At 36.8% G+C, this 14,222-nt stretch overlaps 1 protein-coding gene across 1 annotated transcript in view; it reads left to right on the top strand.

Moving 5' to 3' along the window:
* Positions 1–14,222, top strand: part of LOC121371855 (RNA-binding protein 28-like) — a 65,763-nt gene that overhangs the window by 16,009 nt on the left and 35,532 nt on the right. Inside the window, exons 8-15 of the mRNA XM_041498062.1 lie at positions 1,227–1,319; positions 3,652–3,726; positions 5,399–5,647; positions 8,346–8,504; positions 8,684–8,747; positions 10,284–10,393; positions 12,118–12,191; positions 13,347–13,488. Of these exons, the coding sequence (XP_041353996.1) occupies positions 1,227–1,319; positions 3,652–3,726; positions 5,399–5,647; positions 8,346–8,504; positions 8,684–8,747; positions 10,284–10,393; positions 12,118–12,191; positions 13,347–13,488 (966 nt within the window). The remainder of the gene's footprint in view (positions 1–1,226; positions 1,320–3,651; positions 3,727–5,398; positions 5,648–8,345; positions 8,505–8,683; positions 8,748–10,283; positions 10,394–12,117; positions 12,192–13,346; positions 13,489–14,222) is intronic.

Here is a 14,222-nt window from a genome sequence, read left to right as displayed (position 1 = left end):
ACATTATATACACTGAAATGTAAGACATTATATACACTGAAATATAAGACATTATATACACTGAAATGTAAGACATTATATACACTGTGAAATGTAAGACATTATATACACTGTGAAATGTAAGACATTATATACACTGTGAAAAGTAAGACATTATATACACTGCGAAATGTAAGACATTATATACACTGCGAAATGTAAGACATTATATACACTGAAATGTAAGACATTATATACACTGTGAAATGTAAGACATTATATACACTGCGAAATGTAAGACATTATATACACTGCGAAATGTAAGACATTATATACACTGTGAAATGTAAGACATTATATACACTGTGAAATGTAAGACATATACACTGTGAAATGTTAGAACAAATGATGGTCGTTTGAATGTAAGACATTATATACACTGAAATGTAAGACATTATATACACTGTGAAATGTAAGACATTATATACACTGAAATGTAAGACATTATATACACTGAAATGTAAGACATTATATACACTGAAATGTAAGACATTATATACACTGTGAAATGTAAGACATTATATACACTGTGAAATGTAAGACATTATATACACTGCGAAATGTAAGACATTATATACACTGCGAAATGTAAGACATTATATACACTGAAATGTAAGACATTATATACACTGTGAAATGTAAGACATTATATACACTGCGAAAGGTAAGACATTATATACACTGCGAAATGTAAGACATTATATACACTGTGAAATGTAAGACATTATATACACTGTGAAATGTAAGACATTATATACACTGTGAAATGTAAGACATTATATACACTGCGAAATGTAAGACATTATATACACTGTGGATGTAAGAAATTATATACACTGTGAAATGTAAGACATTATATACACTGAAATGTAAGACATTATATACACTGTGAAATGTAAGACATTATATACACTGAAATGTAAGACATTATATACACTGTGAAATGTAAGACATTATATACACTGAAATGTAAGATATTATATACACTGTGAAATGTAAGACATTATATACACTGAAATGTAAGACATTATATACACTGTGAAATGTAAGACATTATATACACTGTGGATGTAAGACATTATATACACTGTGAAATGTAAGATATTATATACACTGTGGATGTAAGACATTATATACACTGTGAAATGTAAGACATTATATACCCTGTGAAATGTTTCTCTGTACAGATGGTAAGAAGTGTGGGTTTGGCTTTGTGCAGTTTGCCGAGGTTGAAGTTGCCAAGGTGGCCATCGACAAAATGAACTCCAAACCAATCGCAGGTGAGCAGACCAACTTACTGATTGTTAGACCATTCTGTGGTACACCAAATTTATTAGATATTAAGTCAATGAAAGCATATTAAAACAGTGATAGAATATTAAGTCAGTGACCGGATATTAAGTTCTTGATAGTACATTAACTTAGTGATACAATATTAAGCTTTTTGTGCAATTATTGTTTGAATGTGCAAAGCTAATGAGTTGTACTTGAAGTTGTCTATTTCCAGTTCAGTACAATCATTTTCTTCATTTCAAAACCATTTTAAATGGCTAATATAAGTTGTAGAAGCATCACGAGGGGTATATGGCTTTTTATGTACCCTCTGTGTGTTATTTTGCTGGTAAAAGAGCACACAGAGGGTACATAAAAAGCCATATACCCCCGAGAGATGCTTCTACAATGAATTTATCTTGCCGACATGTTAAACCATATAGCCAAATAATCAAAATAATGCCAGACAATAATTGTTAACAATTTATTAACGGAGCCGTACCATGCGGACGCGAACGAAACCACTTGCCAGTGACGAAAAATAGTTCCATCGATAAACAAGTTTTTAACTTCAAATGTTTGTAATACGAAATTGTGTGAAACAGATATTAACTCTTTCACCACTAAGTTTTCCAGTCTTGACCTTCCCTGCACACTGAGTTTAAATAGCAGATTTATGATCATGTTTGTTAAAGGATAAAATTACTTGTTTTATCATTAATTTTAGTTATAGGCTATACATTTCCAGAAAGGTGAATGGACGGCTGTCTAGATAAAAAAATAATACTTTAAAAATGTTAGATTCAACAGGTATAAATCTGGTAATTACAGGTAAACTACTACTCGCCTATTTGAGTAGGTAGGACTGGTAATTTAAAAAAAAAAACAGTACAAATGTTTTTCTTGTTGGATAATTAATTAATTAACATTCCAGTTATAATTTTAAAATATATATTTACAATGCTTTTGCAAAATTAAGCTTTCATTTCATCAACAAAAATATCATACCACACACCTTTGTTGTTAGCAGGATCTGTATCACGCTTTTTTTTGGCATTCATGTTGGTAAATTACACAATTTTTCCATACACTGTATTGGAATAAAATAGCGAAAAGTACTCTATGGCGTTTGTGTTGATGTCAAACACTTTTACGGGCCCCGGATTTTTAGTAAACGTTGATCTGCAGGTAACCGAATATGGCTCATGTGTCCAGGTAAACTCAGGCGTGTGGTAAAACAGTGGCAAGTCATCTTGTAACTCGTCATCGGTATCATTTTCTTCTAAATTGCCATGTTGAATGACATTTCGTTCACGATCGCCAATCTCGATTAAATCAAATGCACCAAAGTCCATATTATTCCACATTTCATCATCGGAAAACCCGTCATCTGAATTGCAACCATTGTTTTCAACAGACGAAATTTCGTCATCTCGGTTCATGTTTAATTACAGTCAGAATATCAGTATAAACTTGGAAAAACTAATTCAAAATTCGCTAGAACATGGGCGCAGCCATTACAGTGTGTCACATGGCAGCGATGGTCGTGCGAGATTTTGTCTAATTATAATATTGACGCGTCACTCAGCGCCAAATATGAACAGGTGTTACAAGCCGCTAAACCGGCCTGTCGTGGTGAGAGGCACTGGTATCGCTAGCCGGTATACCGGCCTGTCGTGGTGAAAGAGTTAATAACAAAAATAAAAAAACACTTTTTTTATCAGAAATGTATGTAGTAAAAAAATAAAAATATTAAAAACAAAACAAAAACTGTTGCTAATCGCGCATTAATACAATAACACCACGACCGTAATTAGGTGGCCGAGTTCAACATTCCAGCTTTTAAAAGTATTGAAATAGTGTATTTTATAGTAAAAATAAAATTAATTATGTAAACTTGATTGATTATCAATGTTATTTATAATCTAATTATTGCTTTAGCATTAACTGAGGCGGCTGGAAACTGTTGGAAATTACAGACGGGGTATAAGAGAATTTGGCTCCGCCCACAGGGGGATAAGGGATTTGTCCAAAGGCAAACAACCAATGAGATTAAAGAATTTTACATGAAGGCGAGATAATAGTAAATGTTCATACATAAAAAGCTCAGAGTATTGCAGCGTGTCAATTTTTATTTGTGTGATGTTTGTTACATGCACATGTGCCGTTTGAAAGTAGAATGTATGAGTCCACTGACCTGTTTGATAAACCTGATTTTAGTGTCTTGATTTCAGGTTATCTTCTATGTCCTATCATGTAATTGTTTTGCAGAAGCACTTAGCATCTAGTAAATGTGTCTGATGAACGTTACACTTTAAACGTTTTGGGTCTTTTGTTCAGGTCGGCCAGTGGCTGTTGATTGGGCAATTCCAAAGGACTTGTTTATCGCTGCCAGCAAACAAGATGTTAAGAAAGGTAAGAATAGTTCTTAAACTTACTTAACTCATCTGTTGTAGAAATCACAAATGTCAATTGTATAATTAGACCAATGTTTCGTGTAACAACAGTGTTCGAGATTAAAAATTTGGGGCAGTATCCCATTTTTTTTTTTTTTATTATCCCCAGAAACATAAGCAAGGTCAAGGTTGGGGCCTTGAATCATTGCTGTACATTATATTATTGTATATACATAAACGATACATAATTAAAGCTATACACTCGTATATAAAGCACTTATTAAACAATATGTGTATACATATGCATGTGTGTGTGTGAGAGGGATAGAGAGAGAGGGGGGGGGAAGGGGAGGGACAGACAGACAGACACGGACGTGTGGAGTAACAGGGAGGAAGCCGAAGATAGACAAAAGGGAACAGAAACGGCGCAAGCCGTATGCACACATACATAGTATTCAATATTAAGATGAAACAGATAGGCTTAACATGATATTTTAAAACAGGATATTAGCAGTGCAAAAGCCTTACATAACTGAAGAGGAATTATTCTGGAGACTAGGAAGAAGAGTACTAGAAATAGAAACAAAGAGTGAGAGAAAAAAGAAGAAGAAGAAGAAGAAAAAAAAAAGAAAAAAAACTTTCTTGAAAGATAAATAAGATCAATGCGATCTTTAAAAAAAAAGAAATTATAGAAAGTCAAGATACGTTTTCCGAACTGGCGATATTTTGCATAAAAGTATGTTTATTAGCTTATTCGTATATTTTGCTATTAATAAGTTTATACATGAATTTATACAATTTGTTTGAGGAACTGCTGCCAAGGTTCCCACTGATCATCAAAGTCTTTATACAGGCAATTTTTATAAAATATATATTTTTCAATCTGTATTTTATCAATAATGAATCTTAGCATTGCGTTTTTATTTAATCTGATATTTTTTAATTTCGTTCTATATATATAATACTTAATATTAATAATGAACCAATTAATAAAACAATGCTTTTTTGTTATGATACCAAATAAAACCATGTTTTTATCTAACTGAAATTGTTCACCTCTTTTTTAATGCCCATTCTTCTACTGATTCCCACCTGAGAATTTAGTATCCCACTTCAATGAAATTCATAAATAACATCGTAACAAACTTGGACGACACTGTTACTTAACTTCACCAGTAAATGATGACTTTCATTGTTTCAGCGAAAAATAAAAATGCAGGATTAAAAAAACAAACCAAAAAAACAACCCAACAACAACAAACAAACATTATATGGTATCCTGGTGGGATACTGGGTTATTGAAGTCTGGTATCCAAAATTAAATTCTGGGATATTGGGATACCGTTAATCTCGAACACTGAACAATTTGTGTCAGTTATATCAATAATAGTATATTGGGTGGAATTGTATTTGCTTATAGTTTGCCCTTGCTGCAATGGCTTCCTACATGTTATTATATCGTATGTGATATTATACTTTAATGATAACCAGCTGTTTATATTTAAAATTGTTGCAGTAATTCAACACCCTTTTATTGATATTTCTTCAGATTTTAACGACAGGAAAAGAATTCATAAATACAATCTAATAATTATCTTTTGTCGTACATTGTTATTGGTCTTTAAGCATCATGTTGTTTTCATAAATATATTTATTTTTATGACCATAAATGTTGTTACATTTATTTCTAGAACCTACAGCAGTTTCTTCCCCTCAGCAAAAGACACCCAGTATAAAAAGTGATGATGTTCGTGATGGCTCCAAATGCGTAAAGACAAAAACTAAAGTGCAGAAAAATATTGTGGCTTCAGCTGATGAGGATGATGATGATGATGATGATGATGGTGGCTTGAGTGAGGACGACGATAATGAATTAACTGATGATGAGGAAGATGAAAGTGATTCTCAGAGTGAAGAAGGATCTGAAAGTGTTTCTACTGGTGAGATAGAGATTGGTTTTGTCTAATGTCTAGTATTAGTAGAAAGTCTAGTTCTACTGGTTGAGATAGAGATTTTGTCTAATGGCTAGTATTATTAGAAAGTCTAGTTCTACTTTTGAGATAGAGATTAGTTTCTTCTAATGGCTAGTATTAGTAGAAAGTTGTGGATTTATTTACTGAACAGAAACTCATAACACTCAATGTATAAGCATGAGTTACTGTTGAGTAAAACGTTATCTAACACATTGACTAGGAAGTACTCTGTATGAATATGAAGCATGTGGTGATTTGGATGAACTGAAAGGAGGCTTTCCTCGTCATGCATGTCAATCTGAACTTGGTAGTAGGCATATCTCTTGGATCTCTTAATTTATAATATGATTAACAAACAATGTAGTACAGTACTGAATCTATATCATTCAAATAAGTGCATACTATGTAGATTGGACCGGCCTCGGTGGCGTCGTGGCAGGCCATCGGTCTACAGGCTGGTAGGTACTGGGTTCGGATCCCAGTCGAGGCATGGGATTTTTAATCCAGATACCGACTCCAAACCCTGAGTGAGTGCTCCGCAAGGCTCAATTGGTAGGTGTAAACCACTTGCACCGACCAGTGATCCATAACTGGTTCAACAAAGGCCATGGTTTGTGCTATCCTGCCTGTGGGAAGCGCAAATAAAAGATCCCTTGCTGCCTGTCGTTAAAAAGAGTAGCCTATGTGGCGACAGCGGGTTTCCTCTAAAAACAGTGTCAGAATGACCATATGTTTGACGTCCAATAGCCGATGATAAGATTAAAAATCAATGTGCTCTAGTGGCGTCATTAAATAAAACAAACTTTACTTTTTACTATGTAGATTGGCTAACTATGATGAATATCACACACGTTTTACATGTCTTTAGTATTATAGTGGATGCTTAGTCGGCATGCAGCCTTTAGTACTGTAGTGGATGCTTAGTCGGCATGCAGCCTTTAGTACTGTAGTGGATGCTTAGTCGGCATGCAGCCTTTAGTACTGTAGTGGATGCTTAGTCGGCATGCAGCCTTTAGTACTGTAGTGGATGCTTAGTCGGCATGCAGCCTTTAGTACTGTAGTGGATGCTTAGTCGGCATGCAGCCTTTAGTACTGTAGTGGATACTTAGTCGGCATGCAGTCTTTAGTACTGTAGTGGATACTTAGTCGGCATGCAGCCTTTAGTACTGTAGTGGATACTTAGTCGGCATGCAGCCTTTAGTACTGTAGTGGATACTTAGTCGGCATGCAGTCTTTAGTACTGTAGTGGATACTTAGTCGGCATGCAGTCTTTAGTACTATAGTGGATACTTAGTCGGCATGCAGCCTTTAGTACTATACTGGATACTTAGTCGGCATGCAGCCTTTAGTACTATAGTGGATACTTAGTCGGCATGCAGTCTTTAGTACTATAGTATATACTTAGTCGGCATGCAGTCTTTAGTACTGTAGTGGATACTTAGTCGGCATGCAGCCTTTAGTACTGTAGTGGATACTTAGTCGGCATGCAGTCTTTAGTACTGTAGTGGATACTTAGTCGGCATGCAGCCTTTAGTACTGTAGTGGATACTTAGTCGGCATGCAGTCTTTAGTACTGTAGTGGATACTTAGTCAGCATGCAGTCTTTAGTACTATAGTGGATACTTAGTCGGCATGTGGATACTTAGTCGGCATGCAGCCTTTAGTACTGTAGTGGATGCTTAGTCGGCATGCAGCCTTTAGTACTGTAGTGGATGCTTAGTCGGCATGCAGCCTTTAGTACTGTAGTGGATGCTTAGTCGGCATGCAGCCTTTAGTACTGTAGTGGATGCTTAGTCGGCATGCAGCCTTTAGTACTGTAGTGGATGCTTAGTCGGCATGCAGCCTTTAGTACTGTAGTGGATGCTTAGTCGGCATGCAGCCTTTAGTACTGTAGTGGATGCTTAGTCGGCATGCAGCCTTTAGTACTGTAGTGGATACTTAGTCGGCATGTGGATACTTAGTCGGCATGCAGCCTTTAGTACTGTAGTGGATGCTTAGTCGGCATGCAGCCTTTAGTACTGTAGTGGATGCTTAGTCGGCATGCAGCCTTTAGTACTGTAGTGGATGCTTAGTCGGCATGCAGCCTTTAGTACTGTAGTGGATGCTTAGTCGGCATGCAGCCTTTAGTACTGTAGTGGATGCTTAGTCGGCATGCAGCCTTTAGTACTGTAGTGGATGCTTAGTCGGCATGCAGCCTTTAGTACTGTAGTGGATGCTTAGTCGGCATGCAGCCTTTAGTACTGTAGTGGATGCTTAGTCGGCATGCAGTCTGCACTATCAGTGCTAGCTCTGGCACTCACCAAATTCGACAGTTGCGAATTTCAAAAACAATTAGCGACTTTTATTTTAATTTGGCGAAATAATTTTATGTAATAATAGATATTTTGATACAAAATAACTGGGTTTTTGCAATATTTTAAGTTTAATAGATAATTTGGCGAAATGTTCTGCTGCCCCAGAGCTAGCCGTGACTATGACCTATGAACTTTATTGTGAAACTTACAACAATTTACAGTGACCAAGCATTTGTAGGGAAACTTGTTGAATGTTCTAGAGAATTACACAAAGAAGAATGATTACTTTAACTTCTGATGTATATCACTGGTTGCTATCTGATGGTAAATTTATCTTTTAGTAAATATTTTCATTTGTTTTTATTTCATAGATGATCAGGATAATGGTTCCACATCAGAAGATGAAGGATTTGATGATGATGATGATGATGATGATGATGATGATGATGATGATGATGATGATGATGATGATGATGATGATGATGAAGATGATGAGGTTGGGCAAGAAAAGGATTTGAAAAAAACAAAAGGTATTTCTTTTTATTGTGAATACGATTACTTGGACTCTTATTAATTCCATGTAATGCTAACGGATTTAATTTACCAAGTTTTGTTTCTCGACATTTGATTGACTGTTGCGATTCCTGTCACAGATTTTGTAATCATTAACTTCAAAATATTAGTTACACATTCCAAATGATTGTTTTAGGAACAAAGAAGACCCCGGCAACACGAAAAACCGATGTTGAAGAAGGAAGAACTCTGTTTTTGCGGTAATATTGTTTTCAACCAAGAGTAACCTGTCTATATTTCCATATGCAACTGAACACAAGCTGACGAAAACTCACAACTACCCAGTCTAACTATAAATCAACCAATAAATATTAGTAGACTAATTAATATGCACCCAGTAATAAAACCTGACCTGGTTGTTTTGTTGATATCCTTGCCAGAAGTGCCATATGGTGTTTCTGTGGATGTTGAATTAACATGTGATGTCACGCTGCGAGGTGCCAGATTCAAGCATCCCTATGACTCACCATCTCTGAGGCGTGGCATGACGAAATTGCATCAAACAGTTCACTAATGGTGTTTTTCTGACTTCTGGACTTCTTGCACAGAGTGGCAATGATTTGCGACTGAATGTCTGGCCTTTTATGGTGAACACTGGACAGCGTTTCTCCCGAATATTCCATGTTTCTTACACAAAGCATGCAATCGCAGCAACAACTGCTTGGTTGCATTTTTTTTAGCTGTTTCATGCACATTTTCTCTGGTTTACATCCATAAATCCATTCACAAATTTATTACTCCAAACAATCCATGTCACAATAACTTTTGCCTTTTAGTATAATAAGTGGCCTTTAATAACAGTATTTAAATATACCTCTTGTTACACATGTTTGATAAGGTTTGTTACCAACCCAGCAAGAATGCTGAGTTTCTATGGGATTACCTACAAGCATAATGAACTCTACCTTCTGCTTTCTATGTATGCCCCTGCGTGTGCTGTAACCTCACCGTGGTGCAGGGGTGTAACATTCTCTTTGAGAATGGCCAATACAGCACAAAATTGAAGTTTTTAGTAAAATTCAGTATCCATAAAATTCTGTGATATTTGTGTTTTTGCACAGTTCTTTACACTGTTTTTGTTTAAACCTTGAATTTTTATATTGATGTTGATCATCACTTTATTTATTTTCATTACCATTGTATGACACCCAATAGCCGATGTATTATTTGTGCTGGGGTGTCGTTAAACATCCATTCAATTCAATTCTATGTATGCTGGGGTGTGGGTGAGGATTGCAGCTTAATTCCCTTACATTTGATAGTCTTTTTAGGTATTCTCAAGTAACTACCAAAACTGAATTCCTGATAATAAAGCTTCCGGAAATCTGAATTGTTATCACATGTTCCTTCACTATTGTACCTAATTCTCTCTGACATAAAAGTCAGGCCCTTCCTTCTTGCGTGCAGCCATTTTTTTTGGGGGGGTGCTTGAAACTTTTACTGTGGGACCTTATTGAATATTCACAAAGCTTCTGTAGCTGTTTACATGGAGGCAAACTTCCTGCAAGCCCCATTTAATTATTTACAAAGTATTCCTGAAGCGATTGCAAGTCTTTATGTACCCATAAAGTAAATAAAATACACAGAAAATTATGGTAGTTTGATATGTTTTGCAATAGACCATTTCCAGTAAGTTAACACAGACATGAGTGATATAAGTAAAGTGTGTTACTTAATTTTAACTATTTCATGTGCATACCATATTGTTAATGTTATGAACATTTAATTGTTTGTAGAAATGTTCCGTTTTCAAGCACGACAGAGGAACTGAAGGATGTGTTCAGTGAATATGGAGATGTGATGTACTGTAAAGTGGTGATGGATCCAAACCACAAGCGACCCAAAGGTATAGTCTGTTAGTTAGAGAACTAGGTGTCTCGTCATATTAACACATGGGTGTAGAGGCTTCTGTTTGTGGTCGGGGGAGGCGGGGAGGATTTTTCTCCAAATTAAACACAAATTCCTGGACAACAATTTTTATTAGTCCCCCTACCAGTCCAACTGGAGGAGACTAACTTTCATATCTCTCTCTCTCTCTCTCTCTCTCTCTCTCTCTCTCTCTCTCTCTCTCTCTCTCTCTCTCTCTCTCTGTGTGTCTGTGTGTGTGTGTGTGTGTGTGTCTGTCTGTGTCTGTGTCTGTGTCTGTCTGTCCTACATACAGTTTTCCAGATGGGGTTTTTTCACAAAGCCTTGACATTTTGTGTATAGCTTTATCATGTACTGTTACAGATCAGGTTTGACTTTCATGGTGATTTACCCATTTTTGACAGAGTTATTGCTCTTAAACTTAAAAGATATGAAAATTTGTTTTCCTGATGTTTTTTAGCAATGCTTTTAGATGTTAAGCTGGCATTTTGTGTATTATCATGTATTGTTACAGATCATGAAATTTAACTTTCATGGCGATTTTACCCATTTTTGACAGTTATAGCCCTTGAACTTAGGAGATAAGAAAATGAGTTTTCCGCATGTTTTTTTTTTGCAATTCCTTAAGGTATGAAGCTGAAATTTTGTGTATAGTTTTATCATGTAATGTTACAGATGACTTTTGACTTTTATGGCAATTTAGCCATTTTTCACAGTTATGGTCCTTTACTGTGTTGGGCCAGGTAGGGGACACATATTGATTTAGCAGTACTCGGAGTGCTTGTTCTTATTTGCATTGCTACCAAATAGCTACATAGGGTTCTGAATAAAGCACTATGCACTATTACATGGGTTACAGCTAATATTCCAAGTAGAATGATGGTGACATAATTTGTGTCCGAATGTGAAGATTTACATCAGCACTGAGGGGAAGAGGGTAGTTGACCCCCTCCCCTCCACCCCCCGATGCCCCGTCTTGTATACTTATATGTGTTGTTTACATGTTTGACTGTCAAGCTCCAGTCATGTCATCCTGGGACCACAGCAGTAGGTTACACTATAGGTAAAATTATTTATTGAAATAGAAGGAAGGATTGTTTTATTTAACGACACACCATTCAACACATTTTAATTATGATTATGTAAGACATCTATCGTATGGTTAAGGACTACACAGACAATGAGAGAGGAAACCTGCAGCTGTCACCCAATGGGCTACTCTTTCCGATTAGCAGCAAAGGATCTTTTATATACAGCATCCCCTAGAGGGGAAGTACATACCATGGCCTTTGTCATACCAGTTGTGGAGCACCATCTGGAATGAGAAATAGCTCAATGAGCCCATGCATCAAGCGAGCGTTTTACTACTTTACTACATGTCCCCCTCCTATACAGACATATTTATTTCATAAAGTTTTAGTAAAGTTGATCATCTTATTTTGTTCTGGTTTTTAGCAATTTAAATGATTTATCTGTTTGTTCTTACTACATCTACCTGTGAGTCTGCCTGCCAGGTCTCACCTCATTAGATTTTCTCAGTGGACTCTTCTGAAAAACCGTTGATGAGTAGCATATATCCTGGCTCGTCTCATTGCTTGATGCAATGGTCTTGGTGTTGTAGTGCTAGGTATTGGGTTCGATTTCAGTATCGGCTCCTACCCAGATTGAAGCATGATAATGAAATAATACACTATTGTTTTGTAGGGACGGCATTTGTTCAGTTCAAGACAAAGGAATCTGCAGACAGGTGTTTGAAAAAGGCAGAGGATTCCACTAAGGTATGGTAGAACCTACATGCAGCACTGGGGCTGGAGCTTGCCAGGAATTTACAAACCTTTTGTTTTATTATTATGCTCTGAATATTACATGAACAGTATTCATTGAAGTGTTATCAAATGGTAAAAGGTCAGTGTTTACTTTCCAAAATGACTGAAGCAGAACATAAATGTATGGGCTACACAGGTGTTCCCCAAAGTAACAGAACAAAATGAAAATATTTGATTACTGAGGTATGTTACTTAAGAAACGTCTGCACGGAGTACCAAGTAGTGCTGCTTAGTGGTCCAACACTGTCAACAGTGGAGTGTTAGGAGCTGAATGCTGAGTAGAACTGGCTGTGTACAAGTAGTGCTGCTTAGTGGTCCAACACTGTCAACAGTGGAGTGTTAGGAGATGAATGCTGAGTAGAACTGGCTGTGTACAAGTAGTGCTGCTTAGTGGTCCAACACTGTCAACAGTGGAGTGTTAGGAGATGAATGCTGAGTAGAACTGGCTGTGTACAAGTAGTGCTGCTTAGTGGTCCAACACTGTCAACAGTGGAGTGTTAGGAGATGAATGCTAAGTAGAACTGGCTGTGTACAAGTAGTGCTGCTTAGTGGTCCAACACTGTCAACAGTGGAGTGTTAGGAGATGAATGCTGAGTAGAACTGGCTATGTACAAGTAGTGCTGCTTAGTGGTCCAACACTGTCAACAGTGGAGTGTTAGGAGATGAATGCTGAGTAGAACTGGCTGTGTAAAAGACACCCTTGAATTACCTGTTTTTCTCTTCGGCTGTCTTCAATCATTGCTAGTCAGGTTGAAGGAATTTGCTCTTACCAAAAAAAAAGACTCTTGTTATTCGATAAGAGTGACTGATTTTATTTTGTGATTTAAAATATGTAAAAGAAATTGCTAAATTCAAAATGAGATCTTTCGTGTACATTTTGTGCAGCACATACCACAACGTTTAATGTATCCGACATGGAGCACTGACTGGTACGTGACAAACTCAGTTAGGCTATAAAACTTTTTTTTGGATGTGTGCAGTTGTTGTATCCACTATTCTCATCCCCGAGTCTGGTATATAGATGTAGTTTTGATCACAGTTCTTGCTGAAGTCCATACTTGTAGTGACTTTTATCAACATTGTTATAGTTATTGTTTACTGTTTCAGGATGGCGGTATCTCTGTCAGCGGTCGACAGCTGTTGGTGACGTGTGCAGTAAACAAGAACCAAGCGGAGGAATTGTCAAACAAGAGCAAGAAGAAGAAAGATAACAAAGACACGAGAAACCTCTACCTGGCTCGGGAAGGATGTATGAAAACATTTATTTGTAGTTTATCATGTCTTGTACGCTATACTTGTATGTATGTTTTCTTGTGTGTCTGACATGAAGTGTACTAACTACTATGCCCTCACAGTAGTCTCTAATCTTGCTGGTGAAATGAGCGGTGCTTTTTGCCTAATGTCAGCTCAAGTCGCCAAGTTATTAGCAGTAGTGAGAAGTGAAAGTCACCGTAATATTCTGTACCTAATCTGATTTCAAAAACGAAATCACACAACTGACGTCAAGACCCGACTTCTTTAGTGTCATAGCTCACTTGGCACCTTGTTGCTGTATGTTAGACAGTGTTTTTACTTTGGTGTCATAGCTCACTTGGCACCTTGTTGCTGTATGTTAGACAGTGTTTTTACTTTGGTGTCATAGCTCACTTGGCACCTTGTTGCTGTATGTTAGACAGTGTTTTTACTTTGGTGTCATAGCTCACTTGGCACCTTGTTGCTGTATGTTAGACAGTGTTTTTACTTTGGTGTCATAGCTCACTTGGCACCTTGTTGCTGTCTGTTAGACAGTGTTTTTACTTTGGTGTCATAGCTCACTTGGCACCTTGTTGCTGTCTGTTAGACAGTGTTTTTACTTTGGTGTCATAGCTCACTTGGCACCTTGTTGTTGTATGTTGGACAGTGTTTTTACTTTGGTGTCATAGCTCACTTGGCACCTTGTTGCTGTATGTTAGACAGTGTTTTTACTTTGGTGTCATAGCTCAC

The sequence above is a fragment of the Gigantopelta aegis genome, chromosome 4, assembly GCF_016097555.1.
Source record: "Gigantopelta aegis isolate Gae_Host chromosome 4, Gae_host_genome, whole genome shotgun sequence".
In the NCBI taxonomy this organism is placed as follows: Eukaryota; Metazoa; Mollusca; class Gastropoda; order Neomphalida; family Peltospiridae; genus Gigantopelta; species Gigantopelta aegis.
The sequence above is the reverse complement of the archived record's forward strand: the minus strand, read 5'-3'. Positions and strand labels throughout refer to the sequence as shown.